Below are 27,663 nucleotides of genomic sequence, written 5' to 3'. Positions count from 1 at the left end.
CTCTCTTCTATACCAAGTACTGCCTTGTGTTGGGAAAGCAAGGATAACAAGACAGCCAGACATATGAAGCTCATATTCTAGAATGGAGACATACTAGTAAACAGAATGACCCTCTGTTAGAGTGATCATCCCATTTGGATGTCTCTGGAAGATGTCCTGAGAAGGAGATATTGAAATTTGTGATCTTAGCCAAGGAAGAATTTGAAGTTTAAGTGAGTGGTCTTTGGGAAGTTTACAGAAAGGGGAAAGAGTGTTTGCAAAGGCCCCAAGGCAAGAGGGAAGCCAACACATTTAAGAAACTAGAAGTTGAAATGATTTGAATATGGAGTGCAAAGTCAGGGAAGGGGATGGATGTAGCTGAGAGAGGGAGGGGACAGTTCTGTGGTTGAAGGCCCTGATAAAAGAAACACAGATGCCAGTCTGTGGATCAGGGCATTCCCATTTGTGACCTGTCTACCAGCTCTGTGACAATTACTTCGGAGAGGAGGTAGGAGGAGAGCTTGACAAAAAAGCAGATCCTGAGTTTCCCCAGAGATACAAAGTGGAGTCTCTGAATTGTGAGGCCTGGGAATTTATCTCTTTAAAAATATAAGCTCCACCTATATTGCACAGCCTAAGAAACCATGAGAGGTCACAGAGGGTTATAAGAGGGAAAGGTCATATTAGGTTTATATGAATTTTTTTCCTAGTTCTGAGAGTGTCTTTTTTTGTGGTACTGGGACTTGAACTCAGGGCCTACACCTTGAGCCACTCCACCAACCCTTTTTTTTTGTGATGGGTTTTTTCGAGATAGGGTCTTGTAAACTATTTGCCCAGTCTGACTTTGAACCATGATCCTTCTGATCTCTTCTCCCTGAGTAGCTAGGATTATAGGCGTGAGCCACTGGCACTCGGCCTGAGAGTGTCTTTGTTTCCCTTTTATTCCTGAAGGATAGTTTTGCCAGATAAAGAGTATGTGGTTGACAACTCATTTGTGTCAACCCTTGAAAAATGTGTGCCATTTCCTTCTGGCCTCCGTGGTTTCAAATAAGAAATCTGCTGTCATTCATATTGGTGTTTGCTAATAGATAATGGTCTCTTGTTGTTTTTTAGATATTTTTATAGTTGTCTTTAATTTTTACAAGCTAAATCATGATGTGTCTTGGCATAGATTTCTTTAAGTTTATCCCATTTGCAGTTTGCTTGCGTTCTCTTGTATTTTGGTGATACTGGGGGTTGAACTCAAGGCCTTGTGTTTGGTAGGTAGGTGATCTAACACTTGAGTCACTTCACTAGCCCTTCTTTGGTTTTCAGAATCCGTATGGTTTTGTCTTCCACTAAATTTGAGTTTTCAGCCATTACTACTTTGAGTGCCTTTTTAATATTCTTTTTCTTCTCCTTCTGGGATGAGATGAATGTTAGATGTTTCATTATTATCCTGTAGGTTTCTGAAATTCTGTTCACTTTTTTCTGGCCATTTTCCCTTTGTTTTACAGATTAGGTAAATTATTGATCCATTCTGAAGTTCACTAATTCAACCCTCTGTCATCAGGTCCATCCAGCAAGTTTAAATTTAAATTTTTTTTAAAAGACAGGGTCTTGCTGTGTTGCCTAGGCTGGCCTCAAACTCATAATATTCCTTCTTCAGCCTCCAGAGTGCTGGGATTACAGATGTGTGATAATTTTTTTTTTTTTTGGTGGTACAGGGGTTTGAACTCAGGGCCTTGTGCTTGCTAGACAGGTGCTGTACTACTTAAGCCATGCCCTGGCCCCCAGATGTGTAATACCTTGCTCAGCAATTTTTTTAAAAAATTAAGTTATTAGAAGGAGGGCACTGGTGACTCACACCTGTAATCCTAGCTACTTGGGAGGCTGAGATCAGGAAGGTCTTGGTTTAAGGCCAGCCTGGGCAAGAGTTTGAAAGACCCTATCTCCAAAATAACCAGAGCAAAATGGACTGGAGGTGTGACTCAAGTGATAGAGTGCCTGCATTTCAAGCATGAAGCCCCGAGTTCAAACCTTGGTCCCACCAAAAAAAAAATCAGTTACAGAAGGAAGAGAAAGGGGGAGTGGTTACTCAATGAGTATAAAGTTTCAGTTTTGCAAGATGAATAAAAGTTCTGGAGCTCTGTACAGCAGAGTGCCTATAGTTAACAATATGATATTGTGTACTTTAAACTATGTTAAGAGGATAGATCTTAACATTCTGTAGGTTGCCTTTTCCCTTGTGGATAGTATCCTTTGATTCACAAAAGCTTTTACTTTTTTTTTTTTTGGTGGGATTGGGGTTTGAATTCAGGACTTTGTGCTTGTTAGGCAGGCACTCTACTGCTTGGGCCACACCTCACATCCATTTTGCTCTGGTTATTTTTGGAGATGGGTCTTTTGAACTATTTTCCCAGGCTGGCCTCTAACTGTGACTGTCCTAATCTCAGCCTCCCAAGTAGCTAGGATTACAGGTGTGAGCCACCAGAGTCTGGCAAATGTTTTAACTTTTGATGAAGCCAATTTATCTATTTTTTCTTCTGTTGCTTATGTTTTTGGCACCACATTTAAGAAACCCTTGTGGGGGAGGAGGGGGAAGGGGAAGAGGTGACCCAAATGATGTATATACATGTAAGTAAATGCAAAAACAATAAGATAAAATAACAAAAAAAATAAAAAAAGAAACCATCGTTAAATCCAAGGTCATGAAGATTTACTCCCATATTTTCTTCTATGAGTTTTTAAATTTTAGTTCTTACTTTTAGATCTTTATTCCATTTTATGTATTTATTTATTTATTTTTGCAGTGCTGGAGTTTGAACTCAGGGCCTACACCTTGAGCCGCTCCACTAGCCCTACTTTTGTGAAGGGTTTTTTTCAAGATAAGGTCTCGGGAACTATTTGCCTGGGCTGGCTTCGAACTGCGATCCTCCTGATCTCTGCCTCCTAGTAGCTAGTATTACAGGCGTGAGTCACCAGTGCCCGGCTTATTTATGGACTCTATTCCATTGGTCTATGCTTATGCTAGCACTACGTTGTTGCATACTTTTTTTCAGAGTTTAGAATCAAACCCAAGGCCTTGCACATGCTAGTCTGCTGCTGAACTTTATCTCCAGGCCTTGGTTGTTTTGAGACAGAGTCTTGCTATGTAGCCCAGGCTGGTCTGGAACTTGCAACGATTCTCCTGCTTCAGCTCTCAGGTGCTGGGATTACATCTCCTGCAAATTTTTGTGTGCAATTTTCAAGGAAGATCTTTATGGCTCACTCTGGAAAACTGTGGAAGTTGGCCTAAATATAGGAACCCCTGTTGAGTGGGCAATTCCAAAATCCAGCCCCAGGGCAATGGGAGCAGGTCTAGGGTCTAGCACTGGGGTGGAGCGATGGGGAGAGGTTTGAGAGCTATTCTGGAGCCAGACTTAGCAGAACTTGGCCACAGTTGGGTGCAGTAAGTGAGGTGTGTGTAGTCAAGGATGATACCATTTCTGGCTTGGGTGGTGTTGCCAATTCCTTATCGTGGAGAATGGAGGGTCCTATGGCGGAGAGTAATGGGGAGTCATGGTTTGGATTCTCTGGCTCTGATGTGGTACGTGTGCAGATGCGCTTGCCCAACACATTTTGAGCCCATTTTGAGGATCTGTTGATGGTTCTGTCTGCTAGCAGCCCTGGTCCAGTGCCTGGAGAGAATTATTGAGTTGGGGAGAGAGGAAGGCAATCAGCCTGTGATTCTGTCTTGCACAGGACTAGCCGTTTTGTGGTCATGCTCAGCCCTCTGCACCTGGGGCATCAGAACTTGGAGCCAAAGGCCAATAAGCAGCTTGTGTTTGTCTGTTGTTAGTGTTTAGCTCCCTCGAGTCCCACTCCAGTCCCTTGACAGTTGCTGCTCCTTTCAAAACACAACACCCATTCAGTGGCAGACAAGTCATGGGTCGTACCTGTCACTCAGGCAGCTCTGAAGACTTGCCTACTTGTAGCAGGATGGAGGAGGAGGATTGAGGGAATATGGAGGAGGTCTGATCTTTTTTCATGGAATAGGAAGGGTTAACCAGGATTGAGACCTATGGCTTTCTGCTTAGTGAACTAGTACCATGTACCTCCTGGTTGCAGGTGGAAGGACATGATTGCTCTCTCCCACAGCCCTGGCCTGTTAGGCTTTGTCAAGATCTCACTTACTGTACCATAGGCTGCACCAACCTGCACTTTTCCAGGTTGAGAATGTTTCTCCCTTTACCAGTGATGGCTCGTGTGTGCACACATGCACACGCACACATTTGTTGCATGGATGTGCCTGTGTACATGGGTGGAAGGGAAGATAAAGGGAAAATCTAGTCCCTACTTCAAGTAAAAAAAGAAAAAATATGAACACAAAATTAAGTCCAGGGCTAAGGCAAGTCACTGCAAAATCAAGGAACCCCAACATTTCAAATTCGTTAGCCTTAGGGATTTGGCACTGATGGTGAGCGCACACTTCCTGCTTCTGAGGCAGATGCAGAGATGTGGAAGCGAGACAGCTCTCCCTGGGAACTGAGGCCCTGAGAGCACTCTGCTCACAGCCTCTGGCGGAGGGGAATAGGACCAGTAACCATCACTTAGGGAGGCTTTTGGAAGGGCCGTGCACTCTGTGCCAGACACTGTGACAACATCCTTGTAAGACAGGGACCTTTATGTCCTTGAGGACAGGGTCAGCAGGGAAAGCTTCTTACCCAAGTTCACCCAGACAAGTAAGAGTATGAGCTGGAATCTGAACTCAGCACTATGATTTCAAGTTGATGGCTTTTCCAAAGTCTGTGTATAAAGATGCGTAGCAAAGTTTGTGGTTGAGTAAATGAGTCAGTGAATGAATTATAAAGAAGTGAGTGAGGAAATGAGTTCATGAAAGAATGGAAAACCAAATGAAGGGATAAAGCGGTAAAAAGCGAACCCAAACATTTATTGAGCATTTACTGTGTGCCAGGTGCTATGGTAGACATTAGGACCTGGCAGACAGCAAGGCTCTTACGGAGCTTATTGTCTGGCAGGGAAGCCAGGTCCTCTGTGCCAGGGAAGGGGAAGTGAGCAAGGTGCCCTCATCTGTTTAAGGGAATTGCAGGTGTTAGCTAGGGAAGGGGAGTGGAGGAGGGGTACTCAGCCTGTGGAACACCCAGATCTATGAGGTTGGAATGGAGAAGGAAAGGGGATATAGGGAGGTGCAAGAGCATGACAAAGGTCTAGAATCAGATACAGAAAGGCCTTTTTAGATCCTGCTAACAACTGGGGACAACAGGAAACCAGGTCAGGATTTGGGGGTGGGTGGGGGATAGAGATGGTCTAAGCTGGCTAGAGTGTTGATGGTGAGTGACCTTCCTTCTCTCGACTCTCAGCTTTTCTGTATGCAATGGGCAATGATGTCTAACTCCTAGGAGTGTGCGTCTCTGTGTGTGTGTGTGTGTATGTGTGAGTGTGCACGGACGCATGTGCATAGTGGGGAGTTGGTTAGCAGATATTCTCATCTGGCCTAGACTGTCAACAGGCATTGAAAAAAACCACTCTTTCCTGATGTGGTTTCCTTTTGCCTCTCCCCACAGGGGCCTGCTCCTGCTTAAGAACACCATGCTGGCAGGTGAGCTACCCTATGATTCCTGCAGAGATGGTGCCCCAGGGCTGGGCGGGGTGGCTGGAGGCCTGGGGAGTTCATTCACTCCACTGTTAGATTACTGGGCAAGGCAGGTCCCATTTTGATGACTGCTCCATGCTCTCCAGCATGCAGCCGGCCTCACCCAGAATAGGTTGACTGTTAGGGACTTCAAACAATTCTGCTAAAGTGGCTTTGAGAATTTGGTGCTGTGACCACTTGCAGAGTAGTTCTAGTAACTTAGGGGTTTGTCTGTGACTTGGAGCTCCCTAAGTCCCAAGGCCTAGGGATCCTTGTTGTTGAACTTAGGTCAATACCTCATTTGTAGCTGATTTAACATAGGGTAACCATAAGGAGGCTCCTCCTTCTCATTTGTCTACCTGTGTACCTGGCAATGTGCTCAGATCTGGGGATGCTCCTAGGGTCCAAGATACCCACGGTTCAGGATCCCAGAGCTCAGCTCCACCAAGGGCCAGACCACTCAGTGAATCACTGACATGAGAAGTGACAGTATTTTGCTAGGAAGGGGTGGGATTGGCAAAGGATAACGAGAGGTTCCAAGCCAAGGGCACTGCATTTGTTCCAGAAGGTGAGGTGAAGGGAAGCAGGTGTGGTCAGAGAATAGAAATGCCCGGGATATGGCTAGGACTGAGAGAACAGGAAGGGAGCAGCATGTGATGGGACTGGAAAGGTGGGCTGTACATGGCTCCCAAGGACCTTATTCGTCACAGCAAGAGAGCCTCATCCTAAGGACTGTGGGGATGAGAAAGCTCTACCAGGCATGACACAGCTGCTTTTGTCTTCTCTCTCCCAGGAGCACTGCAGGGAGCCCAATAATTGTCTAGTGAAGAGGCTGTGGTGTTGAGAAATCTCTACACTCAATATGGCCCTGAGTTCAGGGCCTGGTCTGATCCTCCATGAAGACCCAAAGATGACACCAAGTCTCAACTCCTGTGAGGCCCCAGGGTTAGGCTCTGGCACCATCCAAGGGCCCAACTCAAACATGGCCCTTACTCCTACCTTAAGTCCTGGCTCAGCCTTTGTTCCAGACCTTAATCCAACTCTGAGTCCAAGCCCAAAGGAGGCCCTGTGCCCGGTATCTGATAACACACCAAGATCATGTGACAGCAGACCCATGGGTCCTGCCTCTCTTCAGATGGCTGGTTCCTGCCCCGTGGAAACTGTGGAATGGGATTCAAAATGCGTCTCCAGGCCTGAGCCACAGGGGACCCTCTGTCCAGCCTCAAACCCTGAGGCCACCAGTTTGAGCCCGGATAAACTCTCTTGGCCAAACTCTGAGGATGCCTTTAAGTCCCGTTCAAGCAAGAGTTTTGATTTGGGTCAGAGTAACTCCAATCCTTCTAGGCCTGAGTCAAACCCATTTGTAAGGCCTCATATGAGAGACGCCCTGGTTCTGGGCCCCTGCATCTCCAGGCCAGGCTCACAAGCACTCCTTCTTCCAGCCTCAAACACGTCTCTGGATCATGACTCCAATCAGCTGCTCCATGTAGGCTCAAGAAACATCTCTAAGCTGAACCTAAAGATAGCTCCGGATTGGATCCCAGACACAAAGGAGACCATCACCGTGACTCCGTGTAACATATCTGGGTCTGTTTTGAAAGGAGCCCTTGGCACAACCTGGAGCACAAGCTCCAAGGGCATCATCAATGTGGCTTCAAACAGCCAACCTCGATCTGATCTGAACATGACTGTCACTCAGGCCTCGTGTGTGACCTTGAATGCTGGCTCTAGTGCCTACGGCCCCAACTCCACTCTCTCTCCATTCTCATGCATGACACAGATTCTGGGCTCCAACGAGAATGTGAGCATGGGCTCTAGTTTCTTGATCAGCGACACATCCACGCTGACTCTGAGCAGCCAGCACGATTATTCTGAGGACAATAGCGTCTGCACAGTGCCCCTGGGGAATGGGCAGAGCTGGGGCGAGATGGCCAGCCTGGAGGGTGCCACGGCCTTCCGCAGCTTTGATGAGGGTGAGTTAGGCCAGGAAGAACTCTATTTCAACATGGAGGGTAGGGAGGGGAGCATAGAGGAGGGAGAGAAGGAGCCACGTGCAGCATCTAACATGGGTGATTGTACATGGAGCTCTAGCCCTGGCCTCTGAGAGCTGCAAGACTGGGACAAGCTACTTAGCTCCCTAAACTTCAATTTTCTTAATAACAATACTGCCAAAAAATACTTCTAATTCTGTGAAATTCTAAGTCTATTCACTATCTCTACCTTCCATTCAGAATATCCGGCTTTTTTTTTTTTTTTCTGGTTTTTCAGGATGAGAATTGGCCAATGGAGCAGACAGGCTCTTGGCTCGGCTCAACTCAATTGAGACTTTGAGGTCTCCATGTGGGTGAGGCCCTGGGGTCCTGTCTGCAACCAGTGCCTCCCTCCTGTAAATTAATCTCCTGACTCTTTCTGATGCTGTTATCTTTTCCCAATCAACTTTTGTATGTTCACGTACCAATACCTAATGTGTGACTTTGAAAGAAATTACCATGGCTTTGTAAATATGTATTCACATCTACTAGGGTAAGAATCCTTTACAATCCTCAAAATTGATTTAGCTGTAAGTAGCCCTTCTTTCTTCCATATATATTTCAGAATGCATCTGTGAGGTCCTCAAATCTTAAAGGCATTTTTATTAGAGTGCTATCAATTTATACCTATTCAAGTTTCTCTCTCTCTCTCGTTCTTTTTCTACACCAGTTCTCAAGTTTTCCTTTCTACAGGGTACATGTTTTACTAGAATTAAAAAAAAAAAATCTCCATAGCAGTGTAGTGCATTCTTTGATCAGTTAAACCTAGATTTACAGTTGTTTATTTGCTTGTTTGTTTTTTGTGTACTGGGGTTTGAACTCAGGGCCTCACAATTGTTAGGCAGGCATTCTACCAAATATGTTTTTATTGCTATCATTTTTTTTTTTTGCAGTACTAGGTTTGAACTCAGAGCCTACACCTTGAGTCACTTCACTAGCCCTTTTTTTGTGTGATTTTTTTTCAATAGGGTCTTGCAGACTATTTGCCCTGGCGGTTTCATACTGCTGTCCTTCTGATCTCTGCCTCCTGAGTAGGTAGGCTTACAGGCGTGAACCACTGGTGCCCAGCTTTTTATTGCTATCATAAACCAGCTCTTATTTTCTTTCCTTCCTTCCTTCCTTCCTTCCTTCCTTCCTTCCTTCCTTCCTTCCTTCCTTCCTTCCCTCCTTTCCTCCCTCCTTCCCTTCTTTCCTTCCTCCCTTCTTTCCTTCCTTCCAGAGTCTTGCTATGTAGTAGCCCAGGCTGGCCTCTTGATCCTCTTGCCTCAACTTCCCTAGGGCTGAAATTACAGGCATGTACCACCACGTCCAGCTCTTTGTTCACTTTTATTAAGTGCAGCTGGAACAGTATGGTCAGACAGTAGGTATTTATTAAATTATTTTTAAATGATTTTAAAAAAAACTCATTAGAAAAGTTGAAAATACAGTATTAAAACCTTTTCTTCCTGAATCACTTGACAATAAGTTGTTAAATGATGCCCTATCACCCCTGAATTTCAGAGTGTATTTTTTCTTTTTTTTTTTTTTTGTGGTGGTACTGGGGTTTTAACTCAGGGTCCAACACTTGCTAGGCAGTTGCTCTACCACTTGAGTCACTTCACCAGCTATCAGAGTGTATTTCTCACACAAAAAAGGACCGTACATGATCATCATAACCAGGAAATTAATATTGACATACAGTTACCATCTCAGGCCCCATTCACTTGTGCCAATTTCCCCAGCAATATTCTGTAGCAAAAGGATCTGACTGAGAATCTCTTCTTGGACTTTTTTTTTTCCTGGTCTGTTTTGTCTCTGCCAATCCTCAGCTTTTTCCTGATTTTTTTTAATCCTTAGTGCATTTGAAGATTATGGGCCAGCGGCTTTGTAGGCTATGCCTAAGTCTGGTTCATCTGATGTTTCCTTGTGTTCAGATTTGAGTCCTGCACCTTTGGCAGGAACAGCACAGCACTGGTTTGCTCATTGCATCCCTTCTTTTTAAATTTTTTTTTGCGGTAAAAAACTTAGGGCCTACACTTTGAGCCATTACACAGTCCTTTTTTGTGATGGGTTTTTTCAAGATAGGATCTCTAGGATTATTTGCCCAGGCTGGCTTTGAACTAAGATCCTCCTGATCTCTGCCTCCTGAGTAGCTGGGATTACAGGCGTGAGCCACTGGCATGGTGTACCTTCCTGTGGCTCATGATTTTGATTTGTTCCATGACTCACGTTCACTTCTATTGTCTGAGTAATGATGGGTTCTGATGAAGCTCTCCAGTGTGAAGTCATTATTTCTCCCTTGTCACACATATCTTTTGGCAAGGTGCTTTGAAACCATGCAAATATTCCATTTCAACTTATTCATGTACTTATTTATATTAGTATGGACTTGTGGTTTCCTAGCTCATGCAATGAACTATTGTTGCAGGAGGGCTCAGACAGAGACTGAGAGGCCACCAAGCTTTTGGGAAGCAAGTTTATTAAGCAAGACGGCAGCGACTCAGCTGACTCATGTCCAAAGGCTGAGCACCAAGAAGAAAGGGTTACAGAAATCAGGGGCTGGGGAGGGGGTACAGCTTGTCCCATACATAATCACATGTTATTTCATTGGCTGTTTTAACCTCTGAGGTGAAGTGACCCTCCTCTGGTCTCCAGGTAACATTCCCCGACTCCAGTTTTCCTTTGTTTCACTGTAGCTCTCATTAATCTCTCTCCCCCCTCTCTGCCTTCCTGCCACATCCTCCCCTTTGATGCTTGGACCACATCTGGGTCAAAGAGCATTATCTTGATAAAGACCGAAGTACTGGGGATTAGGCAGGGTGATATCAGGCTTGCTCTTAAGACAAGGAACATTGTCTCTATTAAGGTCTTGAACTCACCTAAGGTTGAGAACCAGCCCTCAATAGGTCATTGGAACTTTATCCCTTTCAGGTCTGCACAGGGACGTGGGTAAGCTTTTTCATCTTGTTGGTAATCTGTTTAATTACCTTTTTCTCATCATCAATCTGTAAACGGCAGTTACTCACATTGAGATTATTCCCAGCTATTAAAGCCAGTGGGTGAAGTTGGGGCTCAGTGTGATTGGGAGCCCCCCACCACTGAGTCTTGTGAGTAGCATTGTTGTAAAATTTTTGTCTCAAGCTGATCAAGTCCCCTACCGGGGTGGCGAAATGGCCTTTTGGACAGGGAGGATGAGTAGGGCTTGTAGCATTCAGCTCCACCTAGCTGATGGAATGGGGAGCCCACAAGAAAGACAGGAGTTCTTTTATCTAAGGTAATGTGAGGGACTTGTGCCTGATGAAAGAGCAGACACCCACTGTGTCTGCTGTATATTGGCATAGCTTCTGAAAGAACAGGACAGGACATGGCACAGCAGGACACAGTGGGCCCTCACTTAGTGTGAAGGCCAGGAGAGGCCTCTCTGAGGAATGGCAGGCAAGCAGAGATCTGAAGGAGGGGGTCCCTAGGGGCACAAAAGGTTATGACAGGTGAAGGAAACCACCTGTGCCAAGGCACCAATGAGGAAGCTTGCCCAGGGCCAGAAGGAGGCCACTGTGGCCAAAGCCGAGGAGCAAGAGGAGAGCAGTGAGGATGAGGCTGGGGAAGTGGCCTGGTGGGCAGACCAGGAAGGTGTGGGAAGACCCTGACAAGGATGGTGGCCTCATGACCTATGACTGGGCTCCACTGAGAAGCTTTAAGGGAGGGGAGGTGGTGACCTAAACTAGTTTGCACCTCTTTTTTCAAGAGGGAAGCTCCTTTTATCAATGTATCTCATACTGAATATTTTATTCTTCCTTTTTTTCTTTTGGAGGAAGAGGCATTCAGGCATTGCATCACGTGCGTGCAGCTCTTGCACAGAATGAATGTGCAAGGCAGATTTCTGGTAGCTTTTTGTGTGATGTTGTGAAGATGGTTAAATATTTCTGAAGATCACATAGGCAGGATAAAACACACTGGGCAATCAAACGGGACCCCATATGCCTTTGCATATTTTTAATTTTTTTCCTCTGGTACCAGGATTTGAACTCAGGACCTTGAACTTGCTAGGCAGGCACTCTAACATTTGAGTCACTCCTCCAGCCCACCTTTGTATATTTTTAGATTAAGAGCAGTGGGCTCTTTCTTTCTTTCTTTTCTTTCTCTTCTTCACAGTACTAGGGTTTGAACTCAGGGCCTCATGCTTGCTAGGCAGGCGCTCTACCACTTGAGCCATTCCTCCAGTCCCCACTTTAACCTTGCTGTGGGGGGGTGGGCTCCGTAAGGAGGACATAGGGTGTTATCTAAGTCATTGGTCCAGGGTATGGACCATCTGGGCATTTTAGAGCGGAGTCTCATAGTTGGACATTTCTTGTTCCTGTTCATAACTACCTGGATGCCTACAGTAACACTCACCTCTCAAGAGCTCAGGATCCTGAATTCTTTCGGGGGTGTGGCTGGTGAGACTGGTAGGGTTTCTTCCTGCTGATAGGATGATGGAGATACTCAGGGTCCACAGTCTTGTTTTCTGTCAGGACACAGTAAAGTTGATTAGACTCAGGCAGAGGTGGCTGCTGAAAATGTGGCCTTCCCATTGTTGGACCAGCTGGACTGTGGTTGTCACAAGACGAAGCAGCAAAAGCAGTTTTAAGAACTTGTTATAATTCTCTTCCCTGTGTTCAATTTTAAGGAAATTAGAGTGTGAGCCAATCTGACTTTGCAGGTTTCCTGGATAGGAATAAACTAGTAAATGAGAAGGGGATAAATTGTAAAGGGTGAAATATGCAAGGGAAAATAGTCCCTGGTTTAAGCCTAAAGATAGAAGCACCATTATAAGGCAGAATACATGAGGAAGTCAAAATGAGAAGATATGAGTTTGCCTTCTGTCAGAGGTGCCTGGATAGTGTCAGGTATTCATGTGCAAACATTCTTTCTCCATAACCTCTCAGCTTTGGTTACTGTTGAAAGGTTTGACATAAGTGACTCCATTTTTGCTGTTGGCTTTAAGATAGAGTCTCACTATGTAGTTCAGGCTGGCCCTGGAACTCACTATGTAGCCCAGGATGGCCTCAAGTTCATGATCCTTCTGTTTTGGCCTCCTGAGTGCTGAGATTACAGATGTGTGCCATCATGCTCAGTGTCACTCCATTTTTATTCTGACAACATTCCCCTGTGTCTCCAAATAGTTCTCTCTGAGCAGTTTAACTTTAATTGTTCCTCCTGTCAGGATGAGATTTTTTCCTGGTTGGTCTAATCTGATCCCAATAAGAGGGGAAGTGAGAGGATTTAGATGTTAGTGCCAATAAGATCCTTTTAGCCAGATTTAAATAATTAAGAGGTTTAGAAGGAATGGCTCTTAGACTGGGTTTACCTTAAGTTTAATCTTGTTTGTTATAGGTGGTGTCTTAAAACACTTCTCAGGTTGTATTATTAGGAGTTGTACTCACCTTTAGCAGATCTCAGTCTCAGCACCAAAATGTTACCAGTGTTTTGGGATGTTCTAGATGTTCCTTGGTCCTTGGGTACAGCATCTAAGATTAGGGTACTACCCCAGAGTGAGCAAAAGAACCATGCAGAGTAAGAAGAAAGTAAATGGTGATTTATTTGGAAAGCAAAGGTACACCTCAAAGGGTGAGTAGGCAATTGGATAAGGGCCAAATTCCACTGGAGGGCATGAGGATTGGAGGGGCCCAGTGAGGAGGGGAGAGAGGACGATGGCACCCTGAGAACACTATGCTTCTTTCCCCACTGAAACTGTGATATGCAGGAGCCTATGATGATATGACCTCATGCCTGGTGAAGATGCCAGAGAAGAGAGAAGATGGGAGCAAAATGGCTCTGGTATGCTCAGCCTCTAGCCCGCTTTCCTGGGATGCCACCACTCTGGTCCACTGCTTGTAGCCCCAGCACTTCCTTTCCTCTGCTGCTTTTTTTTTTTTTGCTTGTTTGTTTTGTTTTTTTTTCCTTCTTCTTCTTTTTTTTCTCTCTCCTCTGCTGCTTTTCTCCCTCCTGGGAACTCAGCACCAACTGATGGGCTGTGTGCTCCCAACTCCTCCCCTTGCTTGCTCACCTCCCCTGCTACTCATTGTGGAAGACTCATTGTCTTCCACTCATTATCTGACAATGACTTTTTTTTGTCTGTCACACTCACAGCTGCATCCTCAGAATTTAAAGCAATAGCTGGCACAGAGTAGGGACTTAAGTCTTTTAAACAACTGAATGAATTATTGGGGGTGTGTGTGAAAGGGACAGAAAGGCCAAAAATGGTCTTCCTCAGTACAAAGTCACATCCAACCCAGGTCTGTGCTAGGCAGCAGGCGCTGGAGGCCAGAGAAGGCCAAGCCAGTGAGTGAAGCCCAGCACCTGCAGGACGTGCGGTGGGGGCAGATATGGGTGTGACATGGGAGTGTGGGCAAGGCCAGTTGGTGGACAGAGTCTGGAGGCAAGAAATCTACCCAGGCCAAGTCAGGTCAGAGGGTGGTGCTGCCCCAGGCTGCTTCTGAGGCAAGCTCCAGTCTCTGGGGCAGGTAGGTGGGGTAGGGAAAGGGTGACAGGAGCAAGAAGAGGCTCTGCATTTGGGGAGCATTCATCCTCATCCCGTGCATTATTTAGTCACCCACCTTGCTCTTGCCTTTCCCTGTTTCTCACACCTGCCACACTCTGTCTTGGCTTGGGACTGCTGCACTTGTTTTTTCTGCCAGGAAAGGCTCTTCTCATCTATAAAACAGTGCAGTGAAGTTGAAGTGAGGCCATGCTAGATGATGTATGCACAATGCTGAGCTTGGTGCCTCCACAAAGTGGTGTTCACGCCTGTAATCCTAGCTACTTGGGAGGCAGAGATCAGAAGGATTTTGGTTTGGTTCAAGGCCAGTCCGGGCAAATAGTTTGCAAGACCCTATCTTGAAAATATCCAAAACAAAAAAGAACTGGCAGAGTTCTACCACTTGAGCCCTGTTTTGTACTGGTTTTTTTTTGTTGTTGTTGTTGTTTTGTTTTGTTTTTTGTGATAGGCTTTCGATAACTATTTGCCCAGGGGTGGCTTTGAATGCCTGGCCAGAATTAATGAACTTAAGACAGGGTCTTACTATATACCCCAGTGAACTTGCAATCTTCTTGCTTTGGCCGCCCAAGTACTGGGACACTAGGCATGCACCACCACACTTGGAGTTCCTCCACCACCATTCTTTGTTTGTTTTGATGGCACTGGGGTTTGAATTCAGGGCCTCACATTTGCTAGGCAGTTATTCTACCACTTGAGTGTTTCCACAAACCTCCCACCACCACTCTTGAAGCTGAAGTTATCAACCATATTTAACAACCTAGTCCATGGGATGGCAATGTAGCTCAGTGGTAGAGTGCTTGCCTAGCATGCTAAAAGCCCTGGGTTCAATCCCCAGCATCTCAAAAACAAAACAACCACCTACCCCAGATAGGTTTACAAGTTCACTCTGAGCAAGGTTAATTCCAGCTCTTAGGAGGCATAGGCAGGAGGACTGAAAAGTTCAAGGCAAGCCTGAGCTACATAGTGAGTTCAAGGCAAACCTGTTTTGTTTTACAAAACAAAACAAAACAAAAAGTTCATTTTGGCTGCTGGGGATGTAAGGATAGGAGGGGCCCAACTTTTCAGGTTGTGCAGTTTGACTAGGCTCAGTGGTATGATTCATCTGTTCTACACAGTGTAGAAAGATCACTTGAGTGCTGCTGGAACATCCAGATGGCCTCTTGCTTTCAGCCCTCTCATCTTTCCTTAGTTTAGCCTGGGCTTGCTTCTAGCAAGGCAACTGGGTTCCAAAGGAAAAAGTAGGAGCTGCCTCAGGGTTGGGCCAGACCCTGGCACACATCCCTTCCAAGCAAGTTGTGAGAATGAACCAAGGTTCAAAGGGAATCTGTCCATTGATACGAAGTATTTGTCATTGATTGGAGGAGTGTCTGTCTGTTGAGATGAGTAGAAAAGAATTAACACTCCATCAGATTAACGTGTTTTGTTTTCTTTAACCTATGAAGTGAATTTACTTATTTCATGGTAATCTTGTCTTCTTCTGCCTTAAGATAATGGAAACTGATGGATTAATTGGACATTGGTTAGTGTGTTCCCTCTCTCAGATAGCAGAATACCTTAATCTGATTGGTATGAACTAAAAGGCTCAGAAAAGTATGGCTGATGGTGGAATTTCCAGTTGAGATGTTGGAATCTTATCTGTCCCATCCCTAATTGTCTGGAGAGGAAGGAATGCTTTGCAATCTTTTGTATCTGGTCTTATTCCAAATGCTGGCCTTCAGGGATTGTCTTCCCACCCTGACACCAAGATTATTCTCCAATCCCCACCCACCTTAAGTACCTCTTCTGGGAACTTGTCTCTTGAGTCAGTACTGGGGACTGGGTGGGGAATGCTAGTTGAGGAGCCAGCTGGCTTGTCTGCAGGTGCCAGGTGGCTAGTGGATGTTGCATGCAGTGCTCTGGACAGCCGGAGTCAGTAGAGTGCTCACCCTGCGATTCTGCCCTCTGCTGCTCCTAAGGTCGAGAATGCCATCAGCCTCCAGAAGAACCAGGATCTTCTGGAAGTGGAAGAAGAGAAAAAGACCATAATGAAGAAGATGATGGTGGGGAGCCTTATGCGGGTCTGTGCACTGGGGTGGGGAGGGGCAGAATTCCTGAGTCCCCACCATTGGTAAGACTAGGAGGGAGTGAGGTGGGAAGAGGGCAGGATAAGAAGCAGATCACCTGGACTTGAGCCTTAGCTCCACCCCTGATTGCCCTCCACCCACCCAGAGTGGGCTTGGTTGAATTGTTTCCCTTCTCTGAGCTTTATGCTTCTCATCTCACAAGTGGATGTGGTAATACTTGTGTCTTTGGCTCATGGGAGCACACACCAATGGTTAGTGCACTGTAAAGCCTTGTGCAGTTGGGAGCACTTACTACTAATACATTATTTTGCCAAAAGTTTCCCCTGGTGGGAAACTTTGGAGGGTTGCTTCATGATTTTGCTAAATGCAGCTTCTTCTCAGCTACCAGCTACCACCAGAATGAGTTGGGCAAGTACTCACTGAGCTTCACAAAGTTATATTTAGCTTTGTGTCTTTTAAAGAGAGAGAGAAAAGTCCTCACCCTTCATACCTTCATTTAACTAACATTAACTGAGCACCTACCACATGTAGGTGTTAGATTAAAAGTGAGAAGTAATTAGAAGGGCATGTTTAAATAATTCAACTGGACAGCTTTCAAGGGACCATATATATTGTTTCTTGCTTTGGGCTAGCTCCATGGTTTAAATATGTTTGCCACCACAAGGCTGCTGGAGGAACAATTCTTACTGAGCCCTCTATGTGGGGAGCAAAAGTTAGGACATAGGGTGTTTTGGTGGCCTTGAACTGAGGTTTCAGGATGGGGTTGAGCAGTGAGCTGGCTCTCCAGCCTTAGCCAACGGGGGAGTCCTGCCCAGGCTGAGGGAGTCCTGCTCCCTGTGAGGAGGAGCAGTGGCAGCAACCTGGCCCCCTTCATTGTCTTCCCCGTTGTCTTCTGTCAGAGGCAGATCCAGGAGGAGCCACTAAATTCCCTCTCCAGCAATGTCCGCCGGCAGGCCATGGAGACCCTGACTCAGCTGAGGTATCCACAACTCTCTCCCTAACCTCTCTCTCCTCTCTCTCTCTCTCTCTTTTCTCTCTCTCTCCCCCCACCCCCCATCTCTCTCCCTCTCTCTCTCGGACCTTTCCCCTGTACACACTCCACTCCATGCCTTGCTCTTGCCACCTGTAGTCCCTGCCAGGCCATCTCACCTCCACACCCACTCTCCTGGTCTCCACCTCATTTCATCTGTGGATCTGATCTCAGGCCACCTTAGCCCATGCCAGGTGCCCCCTGCCCCACCTTGCATCATTGGTCCTTCTCTTACTCCATGCCTTGCTTCCTATCTCTTCTCCAGTCACACCCAGCCCACCCTGGGTGTGCGGGAGAGGGCGGAGCTGGTGAACACATGTGTGCAGAGCGTATTCTCACTGCCCTCGGTGCAGGCCATGCAGGAAAAAGACGAGACCAAGGCGGAAGCCATCCAGGTGAGCCCGGCCCTCCTGATGGCTCCTGAGGCTGTGGGCATCCTCAGAGCAGGACCCATTTCTGGACACCCACGGGGAAGAGAGAGGACCTTTGGGGAGTAGATAAGGATCATGACCCTCTTACTCCTTAGCCGTGTGGCCGGGAACTCACCTTGCTTCTACTGACCTGAGCAGGTGTTTGGTAGATATCTGGTAAGCGGATGAATCCTTGCGATAGAGGCTCCCCAGGAGGGCCCTGTCTACTTCTAGGTCCTGCTCTATGGTGGGGAAGTAGAGAGATGTTGCATGGCCAGAGGAGGTGACCAAGACTAGCATGTGGGGCTGAGGACTGGGCCACAAGGAAGAGAGACTGGGAAGCTGGGGAAGAGCCCTGGATGAGCAGAACTTCAAGGACTTAAGTGGACATCTTCAAACCTCTGCAGGGTTATTCCTAGAGGAGTTGGCAGAGGGGACTCTGAGCATAGGATGAGGGAACAGCTAGGGTGCAGGTTAAGGGAGAGGGGTTTCAGCTCATTCATTCATCTTTTCATTCAGCAAGTTTTAACTGAGTAATTCTCCACACCAAACTCAGTGTGCTAGCGTCTCTGTAGGGCTGAGAGTAGGGGCAGACAGATGTTATCAAAGAATCATTTGGATAAATGGAAATAATGCCAGTGGTCAGTACTGTAAGCAAGCAATATTTGGTGTCATAATGAACCTGAAATGGCCTAGGCAGAGCTAGGGTCCATGATCCTGGGGGTGACAGCTTAAAGAAGAGCTGAGTGACTGAAGAGGATGGCAGGGGAAAAGCATTCCAGATAGAGGGAACGGCCTATGTGGAGCCTGTGGACAGAGTGCTGATTGCAAGGATAACAAGAGGCAGTGTATCTGGATGGAGCCCGGTAGATGAGACAAAAGTTGTGGGAAGCACCAAGCATTAGTGACTCACGCCTGTATTCCCAGCTACTTGGGAGGCTGAAATCAGGAGAATAACAGCTCAAGGCCAGTTTGTGCAAATAGTTCATGAGACCCTATCTCTGCATGCTTTGCAAGCACAAAGCCCTGAGTTCAAACCCCTGAGAGAAAGACTCAAGGGAAAGGCAGTAATCCTTTGTTGGGTGAGAAGGCAGTTAGCTTTCTTGTAGTTCCAATCCTGGCTGGCAGAGGACAGTGATGCCCAGTAATCAACAGCAGGAGGGTGGGAAGTAGGAGGTAGTTCGCACTGAGGTTTTCTTGGTGGTTATGGTATAACCCAAAGGACCACCTATGTGCAGACTCAAGAGTCCTGGACAATGACAGACAACCTGGGAGACAGACTTGGGGTTCCAGCAGGAGGAGGGGAGGCAAGGAAAAGAGGATCTTCCCAGAACAGCTCAAACTCACTGCCTAGCATTGTGTAAGTGTAAGACCCATAAAGCTGTGATGAGGAACTTGGGCAGGAGAGAGATGCTTCCTGTAACAGTAGCCCGGAGAATCCATTTGGGTCTAGGAGTAACTACTCAGACAATAGAAGTAAGGTTGCCTTTCTCAATTAGCTAGCCCTCCTAGTCCTGGAGCATTTGTTCCTTGGAACTTGAATGATCTTTGTTCACATGTGACATTGGACACATGGTTCTGAATTTGTAAAGTGAGGACAGAGTGATATGGTCATGCAAATCACCAGGCACCAACCTGGCCCATGGTAGCTTCAGTAAATGTGGGGTTTCTTCTTCCTCCTCCTTTAAGTAGGAAAGGTAGGGATACTAATCACCAGTTTGTTGATAAAGGAACCCTAACTCAAGGAGGGGAAGCAAGTTGCTTAATGTTATACATCAGGTGAGGCTCTGAGATAGGACCAGAGAGTGGCACTTCTGGGTCTAGGCTCCCCTCTCCTCCCTGACCCACCCTACGGGATACTTGGGACTGGCAGCTGCTCCAGGAGCCCCAGCAGCCAGGTTATCTTCTGTCCACAGATGCTGTACCATCAGACCTTGGATGCCCTGCAGACACTGCTCAATGCCCTCTTTATTGAAGACCCCACCCCTGCTGGGCTGAAAAGCATCTTGGAGGTACAGGGAGTGGGGGCTGGGGAGGGAAGAGGAAGGATAGAGGGAATCTGGCTCAGAGAAGTGGGAGGCTGGACCCAGAAGGAGTGATTTGATTTCAAGATCTCAAAGTTCTGCTTCCTTGTCCTCTTACAGGTCCTGTCCCAGGTTCCTGCCCCTTTACCCTCTCCCTCCCCACCCTCCCCATATAGCTGCCACACACTAGTGCAGTTGCCACATATCTTTTCTCTCTCCATTCTTCTCTCTGTCTCTTTTTGTCCTCATGACTCTCCTCTACCTTGACCTCTTTCCTCCCTCTGGTCTGTGAGTCCTGTTCTCAGTTTCTGGACCTCTTCTCTCTCTGAGCCTGGAGAAAAGGAGGAAGGCTATGGCATCTTGTCCCCATGCCCCTTCTGGAAGCTTCCTGCAGATCAGTGAAGGCTGGCCTGCCCACCTTGCAGCAGGGCCTTGCATCCAATTATAGCAGTGTCTCTCCTCTGTCCCCCCAGCCGCTGGGACCCTGGATGAACTCTGGGAAGGCCCATGAGCGAGCAAGGGCTGTGAACAGCAATGTCTCTGTCCTGAACCACACACTGCTGACCCTACCTTTCTTTGTGAGTGATCCCGGTAGGAGTGGACACCTCTAGGGGGACCCTTCCCAGCTTCATGCATCTGCTGTCAGGGCAGACTACCTAGCTCTGTTCAGCATTACTGAACCTGTAAGACTCCATCCCTGGGATTATGACACAAACAGATGTCCTCGGGCTTCCCGGCGCTGGGCCTTCTCCTGGGGAGGCTCCTTCTTTGCATTGGGGATCCTGATGAGGAGATTGGTCGGGAGGCACTGGATGGCATCACAATCCTCTACACGATCCTGGAGCTCCAGAAACGTAAGCTCTAGAACCACATCTCTTTTCTCTCTCCATTCTTCTGTGTGGCTGGGGGTGAGGGTGAGAGGTGGGGATGGGCAGATGGAGGCAGGTCACAGGGTGCTAGGGTGATGGGCAGACAGCACCGCTAGAACTGGTGTGAAGCCCTAGCCCCCACAGAACCAGGGGGAAGAGATACAAACAAACCCATTTTGATAGACACAACCATTCTTCTATCTGAGCTTTTCCTCATCCTTCCTAATGTTTTGTTTTCTTGACTGTCTTTCCTGCTAGACTATAACCCTACTGTAGGGTTGTCTTGGTCACAACTGTAGTTCCAATGTATAGCCCTGGGTCTAGCACATGGCAGATGCTCAGTGAATATCTATTGAAGCAATGAGTAAAGAACAGGTTCTATCTATGAATCTGGAGTGGCTAAAGCCTATATGTGAGAGAACAATTTGAGGCTCAGTTTCAGGGAGCCACAGATATGGCATCACTGAGATAGATACCCAGTTGGCACTGCACTCAGGGGTGCACAGTACCAGCTGGCTCCTGCCTCCTTCCTCTCTCCATAGTCCCAGTGCTGCCCAATCAGAATCTTGGCTCCTGTGGCAGCGTGGCCTCTTATAAGACCTGGCCCTGGCGCATCCTTGCTGTGACCTCATCAAGCACTTTGTCTTGGCCAAGATTTAATCATCTCTAAAGTGGGTGCAGTGTGATATAATCCACAAGCTTTTCGAAGTATTAAATGGATGAGATCTTTTGTAAGAGTGCACATAAAGAGACCAGCTCAGCGCCACAAAGCATAGGCATTTGTCAACCAAGAGTTCAATTTTCTCATCCCTCCAACCTTTCGGGATCTGTCTCGTGTCCCTGCTCTTCTTGATCTCCAGCATTTGGGGCAAAGATGTGGTTCCTTGGAGGTTCCCCCCACTAACCAGTAGCCACTCAGGCTTCTTAAGTGACAGTGAAGATTTAGCCACATTCAGCCCTAGGAACAGTATCGACTACATAAAGGTTGCTAGATTTAGCTAAAAAATATAGGACACCCAGTTAAATTTGAATTGCAGATAAACAGTGAATAATTTTTAATATATTTGAGACCTATTGCCCTAAAATTATTTGTTTATCTGAAACTATATTTGACTGGCTGTCCTATATTCTATCTGGGCACCTTAGGCCAAGTTCACATTGCTAGATTCTCAAGGAGTGTGTTATCCAGGCTGTCTGTCTGTGGGCCTCAGGTCTGCCTGGTCGCAGAGGTCAAACTCCTCCCTTTACCAACAGCACACGGCCTGTGCTGTCACTCTGTCTCGGGCTCTTTCCTGTGTCCACATCTGGCACGCTTTGAGGGGATCCAGGTAGGACCCAGGTCTGGCCATAGAAAGGGATCAGAGACTGTAACTGAAATGTATTCTCTTCAACAGAAAATACAGAGCCATTTTGTGCTGGGTACTATTTTAGGCTCTGAGGACCCAACAGAGAGAAAAAAGATTCACTTAAAATCCTTCCTTGGTGGGCTTACATTCTTGTTGTCACGAGACAGACAATAGTCCAAAATAAACAAGTAATGCATAAAGTCATGATGATGAGCACTAAGAAAAAAACAAACAACAACAACAAAAAACAGAAGAGAGGATTGAAACTGCTAGGGGGAAGAGAGATTAGTTTTAGAAAGGTATTGTGGTACATGCTATGATCCCAGCATTTGGGAGGGACAGGCAAGAGAATTGTGAGTTCGAGTGTAGCCTGGGCTCTATATTGACACCTGACTCAAAAAAGAAAAAAACCAACGCGCTGCCTTTGAGCCCCCGCGCCAGCGCGTGGTGCCGGGTGTTAAGCTGCAGCGTCAGAGCAAGTGCTGTGCTCGCGCATAACTGGGGCCTCCTGACAATCGATGGTGGTCCTTTTTAACCACGAGCGACAGGGTCAAGAAAAAAAAAAAAAAAAGCCGAAACAAAGGTTTTACTAGCCTGAGGGTGGGGTGGAACTCAGTGATAGAGCATTTGCCTATTACGTGTCAGGCCCTGGTTTCCATCTTCAGCATCACCAAAGACAAACCAACAAATCCCCTGAAGTTGTATTGTGAGCCACCCAAACGGCAAATGAAACGCACTGTGGAGCAACCGGAGCTCACACCCTGCTAGTGGGAACCCACTTGATCCCCAGCACTGTGACAGATGGTCCAACATCATCTCTGGAAGCTGAGCCTGTAACCCAGGGATCCTGCTCCTGGGCAGACAGGTAGATAAGTCTACCAGTAGACATGTGGAGACCTCGCTCAGGGCAGCACTGTGCAGGAGGGCTGGAACCAGCAGGACCAGTGTACACACTGCAGGGTACACCTGCTGTGGAAAACCACGCAGCACTGAACAATGAATGAGGGAACTCATGCTATGTGCTGCAGGGTGGCTGGATCATGAAGGATGACACGTGAGTTTGTTCATACAAAGATCAAAGGCAAGAAACTCTACCTAAGAGTCCAGAAATCAGAACAGTGGTTGCCCTGAATGGGGGAAGGGATGGCCTGAGAGGGGTCACGAGAGGAGCTTCTGGATACTGGTCATGTTGTTTCTTCATCCGGGTGCCAGCTCTTTGGGGATGTTCACTATGTGAAAATTAGTCCAGTTGGTTAAGTAGGCTTTGGGTACTTCTGCGTCTGTGTTTGACAAAAAGGTCAAAGTTCTCACCAGAAGGGTTTTTTTTCCCCCCTGGTATTGGGGTTTGAACTTGCGACCTACACCCTTGAGTCATTATGCCAGCCCTTTTTTTTGTGGTAGGTTTTTTCAAGATAGGATCTCACGAACTGTTTGCCCCGGGTTGTCTTCAAACCGTGATCCTCTTGATATCTACCTCCTGAGTAGCTAGGATTACAGGGGTGAGCCAATGGCACCAGCTCATCAGAAGGTTCTTGTTGGCAGGAGCCAGAGACAAGGAAGAGACCAACAAGAAGGAGCTGTATGAGAGCAACAAGCGCTTCTTGGGGCCCTACAACCCAGTCAGTCCATGCCAGAACATTCTGCGTGTGATTGCGGTAACTACATTTCCCACCAGCCCAGGCCTTTCAGGGTCAAGGAGGGAGACGGGTGGCCACCAGCCCCCCAGGGCCTGCTCTAAGTCCTGTGGAGGAAGCCTTCCCCAGGCACACAGCTACCACAAGTGCCCCCCTCCCTGCTCTGAGCCCCAGTCAATGGGCCGTGACTTTCTTTGCCCCATGCATGTCACCGAGTTCTGGGTACAGAGACGATGTTATCCCTCCTTTTATTTATTTATTTATTTTGAGATGGAGACTTGCTGTGTTGTCCAGGCTAGTCTCAAACTCTTAGACTAAAGTGATCCTCCTGTTCTAGCCTCCTCAGTAGCTGGGACTGCAGGGGCGCCATGGCTCCTGGTTTTGCCCCTTCTTTTGTAGCTTCTCCCTATAGGCTCTCCTTTCCCTCTCCGGTTGCTGGAATGTGTGGGCCCTCCCTGCACACCTCCACGAGCAAGTCAGGACGTATTTGTGCCTCTGGGTAGGGCTCTAGTCTTGGCCATCAGTGTCAGGACCTCTGTGCCTTTGTTTCAGGAATTTGGAGATTTCTTGGGGCCCCAGCAGGTAAAAGACCTGCTGCTGGCTGCCCTGGAAGGACTGAAGGGTGGCTCAGAGGCTCAGGGGAAGGACTCTGGGGAGATGATGCAGCTGGCCTCAGAGGTCACTCTCAGCTCCGTGCTGGAGTGGTACCGCCATAGGGTGCTAGAGGTGGTAAGGCCTCCTGGGCTGTCCCTGGGGCCAGGGAGATTCCCCTTCCCCTGGGGGTCTGCTCAACACTTGGACAGCCTGCCTGACCTGGAGGGGTGGGAGAGGACTCCCTAAGAGAATTCAGCGGACCTAAGTCTGGACGCAGGGGTAGGGGAGTTGCGGGGAGGGGCAGGAGGAGGAACTAGCTCACTCCCAGGGGAACAGTAGGCCCTCTGGGCCCTCTCTCTCCTGCACTGTTCCCCACCTCTCTCCTTTCAGTTCTTTCCCTATCACTCTGTCCTGTGTCCCCTCTTCCTCCCATTCTCCTGCTCCCCCATGTCTCTCTCTTTTCTCCAATGGCCTTCCTCCCACCTGCTCATGCTGTCCCCCAGATCCCAGAAATCATGCAGGGTATCTACATGCAGCTGAGCCACATCCAGGAGCCACGGGCCCGTGAGGTGGCCCTGCTGCCCGTCTCCCTCCTGGCCAGCTCTTTCATGACCGAGGTTGTGGTGGCCCTGCTCATGTGCCCCCTCCCACTGGACAGGTACCAAGTGAGGGGGGCTCCCAGCCACTACACCTTAGAGGGCTGACATCCCCATCTGGGGCTGGAACACTCCCTCTGCCTATGAAGCCCTTGCCCTTCCAGGGTCCCTCTGCCCTAGTCTGTGGTATTTAGGACAACCATTAAGCACTTCCAGAGCACTGTCAGGTGTCAGTGCTGAGCGTCAATTAATTTCCCAAACAGCCCCATTCTACAGATGAGGAAATGGAGGCTCAGGGAACATTTTTTGCCCTTTGTGCTCACTGAAGCAACAGAAGAAGGATTTAAACTCATGTCCGACTGACTCCAAGCCCAGGGTACTTTAGCAATACTGTAGAAAGGAGACCTGAGTTTTGGTCCTGATTCTGCTTCCAGCAGCTGGTAGTTTTGGGTAGCCTCTTGCCCTCTCTGAGTTTCAGTTTTCCCCCATAGGTAAAAGGAGGAAATAGGGGGTGTGATGAAGTATGCAGTCAACTGTGTTGAGTGCTTGCTTGGGCCTGCAACTGTGCAGGGGGAGGGTCCATGTTCACTGCCTCCAGGGAGCTCCTGCTCTGGTGGGCAGAGGGGACCATGGCCAAATGGTAACTAGCCTGGCTGGTCTCAGCCTCTCAAGCCCCCCACTTCTTTGAATGAATAACACATAAAACACAGCAGCTGCTGATCTATACCTTAGCATAATTAGTTTTGAGTAAATGTGAAAGCTTTTGCAGAGCTGTTGAAAATGGAGTGTGTTCTAAGAAGGACAGGACAGGTGGGTTTGGTCACGGATGCCAAGGTCAATGGGGTTGGTGAGGGCCCAGCTATGTGTCCTGTCCTTCCCAAGGGAGAATTTAGCCTTTTCAGTCTGTCCACCAGGGGAATTTCCTTTGGATCCATTAAACAGATTCACTAGACTATCTGGTCCACCCTGGACATCAGAGTCACTAAGGACAGAGGCCAGCCAGGCAGCCAGGCACAAAAATTAAGGAGGCACACCTCCCGGGTGCCAGCCTGCACTTGCTTGAGCCTGAGACTAAGGACCTCCTTTCTCTTTGTGCCCTAAATGCTCCATTCTCCTCACCCTAGTCTTGAACCTGGGTCTGGGAGGTGGCCTTTGGGCCTCCCCAATAAAGCTCAGGTGTCAGGGAAGGAGACCCATGGGGCCAAGGGACCAAAGTCTCTTATGCCAACTGCATTTCCAGGGTTTCCACAGGGACAAACCCAGATACAAAGTGTCACTATCCTGGTAAACTCAATGCTACAGTGTCCCCATGGCTTCTTACAGTTAATTGATAGCTCCTCCCAGTCCAGATGAAGTATATTAAGTGGCCATAAAGATGGCCATTTTTACCATAAGCAATGTTGCCTAGCAACATAGTTGACTTACTAGCATTGTCAGGTTTCTAGGGGAACTGAGCTAGAAAGTGAAGGGAAGGTTCAGATGTTCATGCAGATGGGTAAAGTGCTTCGTTAACCCCTCAGCACCCCGTAGCAGGCAGGAATGCTTGTAGACTGGTGTCTGCCCCATGCTGCTGCCTTCCCTGCCTGGGATGCTACCTGCCCAGGGCCTGGTGTATACCACATGCTCAATTAGTACTTGCCGAAGTAATTAATTGTATGTAAATAAAGCACCTGGCCCCGGATCTGGGAAATAGGATTTTCAATGAACGTTAGCCTCCTGTCCTGTGGGGTGTTTTCTGGACCACTTGTTGCTGGTGTGCCCACAGGCACCATTTTATTGTCATCTTACCTCCCCCCAGTGATGAAACCAAATTTGGAGGCGGGTGGACCCACTGCTCTGGGTATCACTAACCATCCCTCCCTCCCCTCAGCAATGGAGCAGAGATGTGGAGACAGTTGATACTGCGCAAGCCCAGCTGTGATGTCCGAGACCTGCTGGATCTGCTCCTGACCAGCCTGAAGGAGAAGCCCGTTACCAAGAAGGGTCGAGCGTCCATTGTGCCCCTGGCGGTGAGGGCTCCGCCCTTCAGCCCTCCTCCTCCCGTGCTCAGCACACCTGCTTCCAGTGCCACATCTGCCAACCCCTAGGGGGCAGAGGTGGGACTTTCCTGGGCTGGGTGAGACCCAGGGCCGACCTCCCAGAACAGCAGGCCAGGCCCCAGCCAGCAGTGCTGGGAAGATGGACCATCTCGCCTCTGCCTCCAGGCGGCCAGCGGCCTGTGTGAGCTCCTGTCCGTCAACAGCTGCGTGGGCCGTGTGAGGCGCATCTACCCACAGCTGCTCCTAGCCCTGCTCATTCAGGTCCATTACCACATCGGCCTCAACCTGCCTGGCCGCGTGGCCCCTCGCAAGGACACCAAGAATGACACACAGCCTCCTGTCTTCGTACCTGTGCTGTAAGCCCCACCATCTCTGTTGTCCCTGGCAGTGGGGAAGGCTATCCAGCAAGGGCCCCTCGAAAGTCTTTAGGACAGTGATCTATAGGCATTAGCTCTGGCCTAGCGGGGAAAACAGAACCACACTTTTATTGTCACTACAACCGCTTTGAGCACCTGCTCTGAGCAGCCTCCACCCGTGAGCTCTCCAAGGAGCTCAGCCTTTTGTTTTCTTCCTTCACTCCCTAGAAGTATTATTTGCATCAGGTAGTAATTTCTAAGAGATTGTTTTCTTTTTTATTTTTCAGTACTGAGTTTCCTAGGCAAGAGCTCTACCACTTGAGCTATACCCCCAGATCCCCCCCACACACCCTTTTTTTTTTTTTCATTTAGGAACTATACAGTCCAGGCTATAACCCAGGCCAAACTTGCTTTGTAGCCCAGGCTGGCCTCAAACTCATGATCCTCCTACCTCACCGTGCCCAGCTGAGGGCTCTTTGTAATTTAAGGAAATTAAATTTCTCATTTGTATTCAAGTTGGGCACTTAAGCTACAATTATTTTTGTGGTCTTTTGCCATTGAG

General features: G+C 47.9%; 2 protein-coding genes and 1 non-coding gene across 3 annotated transcripts in view; all 3 read left to right on the top strand.

The window, feature by feature from the left end:
* The window catches only part of Acot11 (acyl-CoA thioesterase 11), a 72,985-nt gene extending 66,501 nt beyond the window's left edge, over positions 1 to 6,484 (top strand). The window contains exons 16-17 of the mRNA XM_074080035.1: positions 5,526 to 5,560; positions 6,387 to 6,484. Coding sequence (XP_073936136.1) covers positions 5,526 to 5,543 — 18 coding nt within the window. The 3' untranslated portion in view covers positions 5,544 to 5,560; positions 6,387 to 6,484. The remainder of the gene's footprint in view (positions 1 to 5,525; positions 5,561 to 6,386) is intronic.
* The window catches only part of Mroh7 (maestro heat like repeat family member 7), a 42,305-nt gene continuing 21,097 nt past the window's right edge, over positions 6,456 to 27,663 (top strand). The window contains exons 1-13 of the mRNA XM_020175372.2: positions 6,456 to 7,566; positions 13,346 to 13,419; positions 16,096 to 16,179; positions 17,103 to 17,182; positions 17,499 to 17,628; positions 19,560 to 19,655; positions 20,141 to 20,245; positions 20,386 to 20,521; positions 23,425 to 23,537; positions 24,069 to 24,245; positions 24,614 to 24,768; positions 26,577 to 26,715; positions 26,911 to 27,101. Coding sequence (XP_020030961.2) covers positions 6,456 to 7,566; positions 13,346 to 13,419; positions 16,096 to 16,179; positions 17,103 to 17,182; positions 17,499 to 17,628; positions 19,560 to 19,655; positions 20,141 to 20,245; positions 20,386 to 20,521; positions 23,425 to 23,537; positions 24,069 to 24,245; positions 24,614 to 24,768; positions 26,577 to 26,715; positions 26,911 to 27,101 — 2,591 coding nt within the window. The remainder of the gene's footprint in view (positions 7,567 to 13,345; positions 13,420 to 16,095; positions 16,180 to 17,102; positions 17,183 to 17,498; positions 17,629 to 19,559; positions 19,656 to 20,140; positions 20,246 to 20,385; positions 20,522 to 23,424; positions 23,538 to 24,068; positions 24,246 to 24,613; positions 24,769 to 26,576; positions 26,716 to 26,910; positions 27,102 to 27,663) is intronic.
* LOC141425381 (small nucleolar RNA SNORA76) lies at positions 22,298 to 22,432 on the top strand. Its single transcript, XR_012450432.1, has one exon. It is a non-coding gene; the product is annotated as a small nucleolar RNA SNORA76 (small nucleolar RNA).

This window comes from Castor canadensis, chromosome 7, assembly GCF_047511655.1.
Source record: "Castor canadensis chromosome 7, mCasCan1.hap1v2, whole genome shotgun sequence".
Classification (NCBI taxonomy): Eukaryota; Metazoa; Chordata; class Mammalia; order Rodentia; family Castoridae; genus Castor; species Castor canadensis.
The sequence above is the reverse complement of the archived record's forward strand: the minus strand, read 5'-3'. Positions and strand labels throughout refer to the sequence as shown.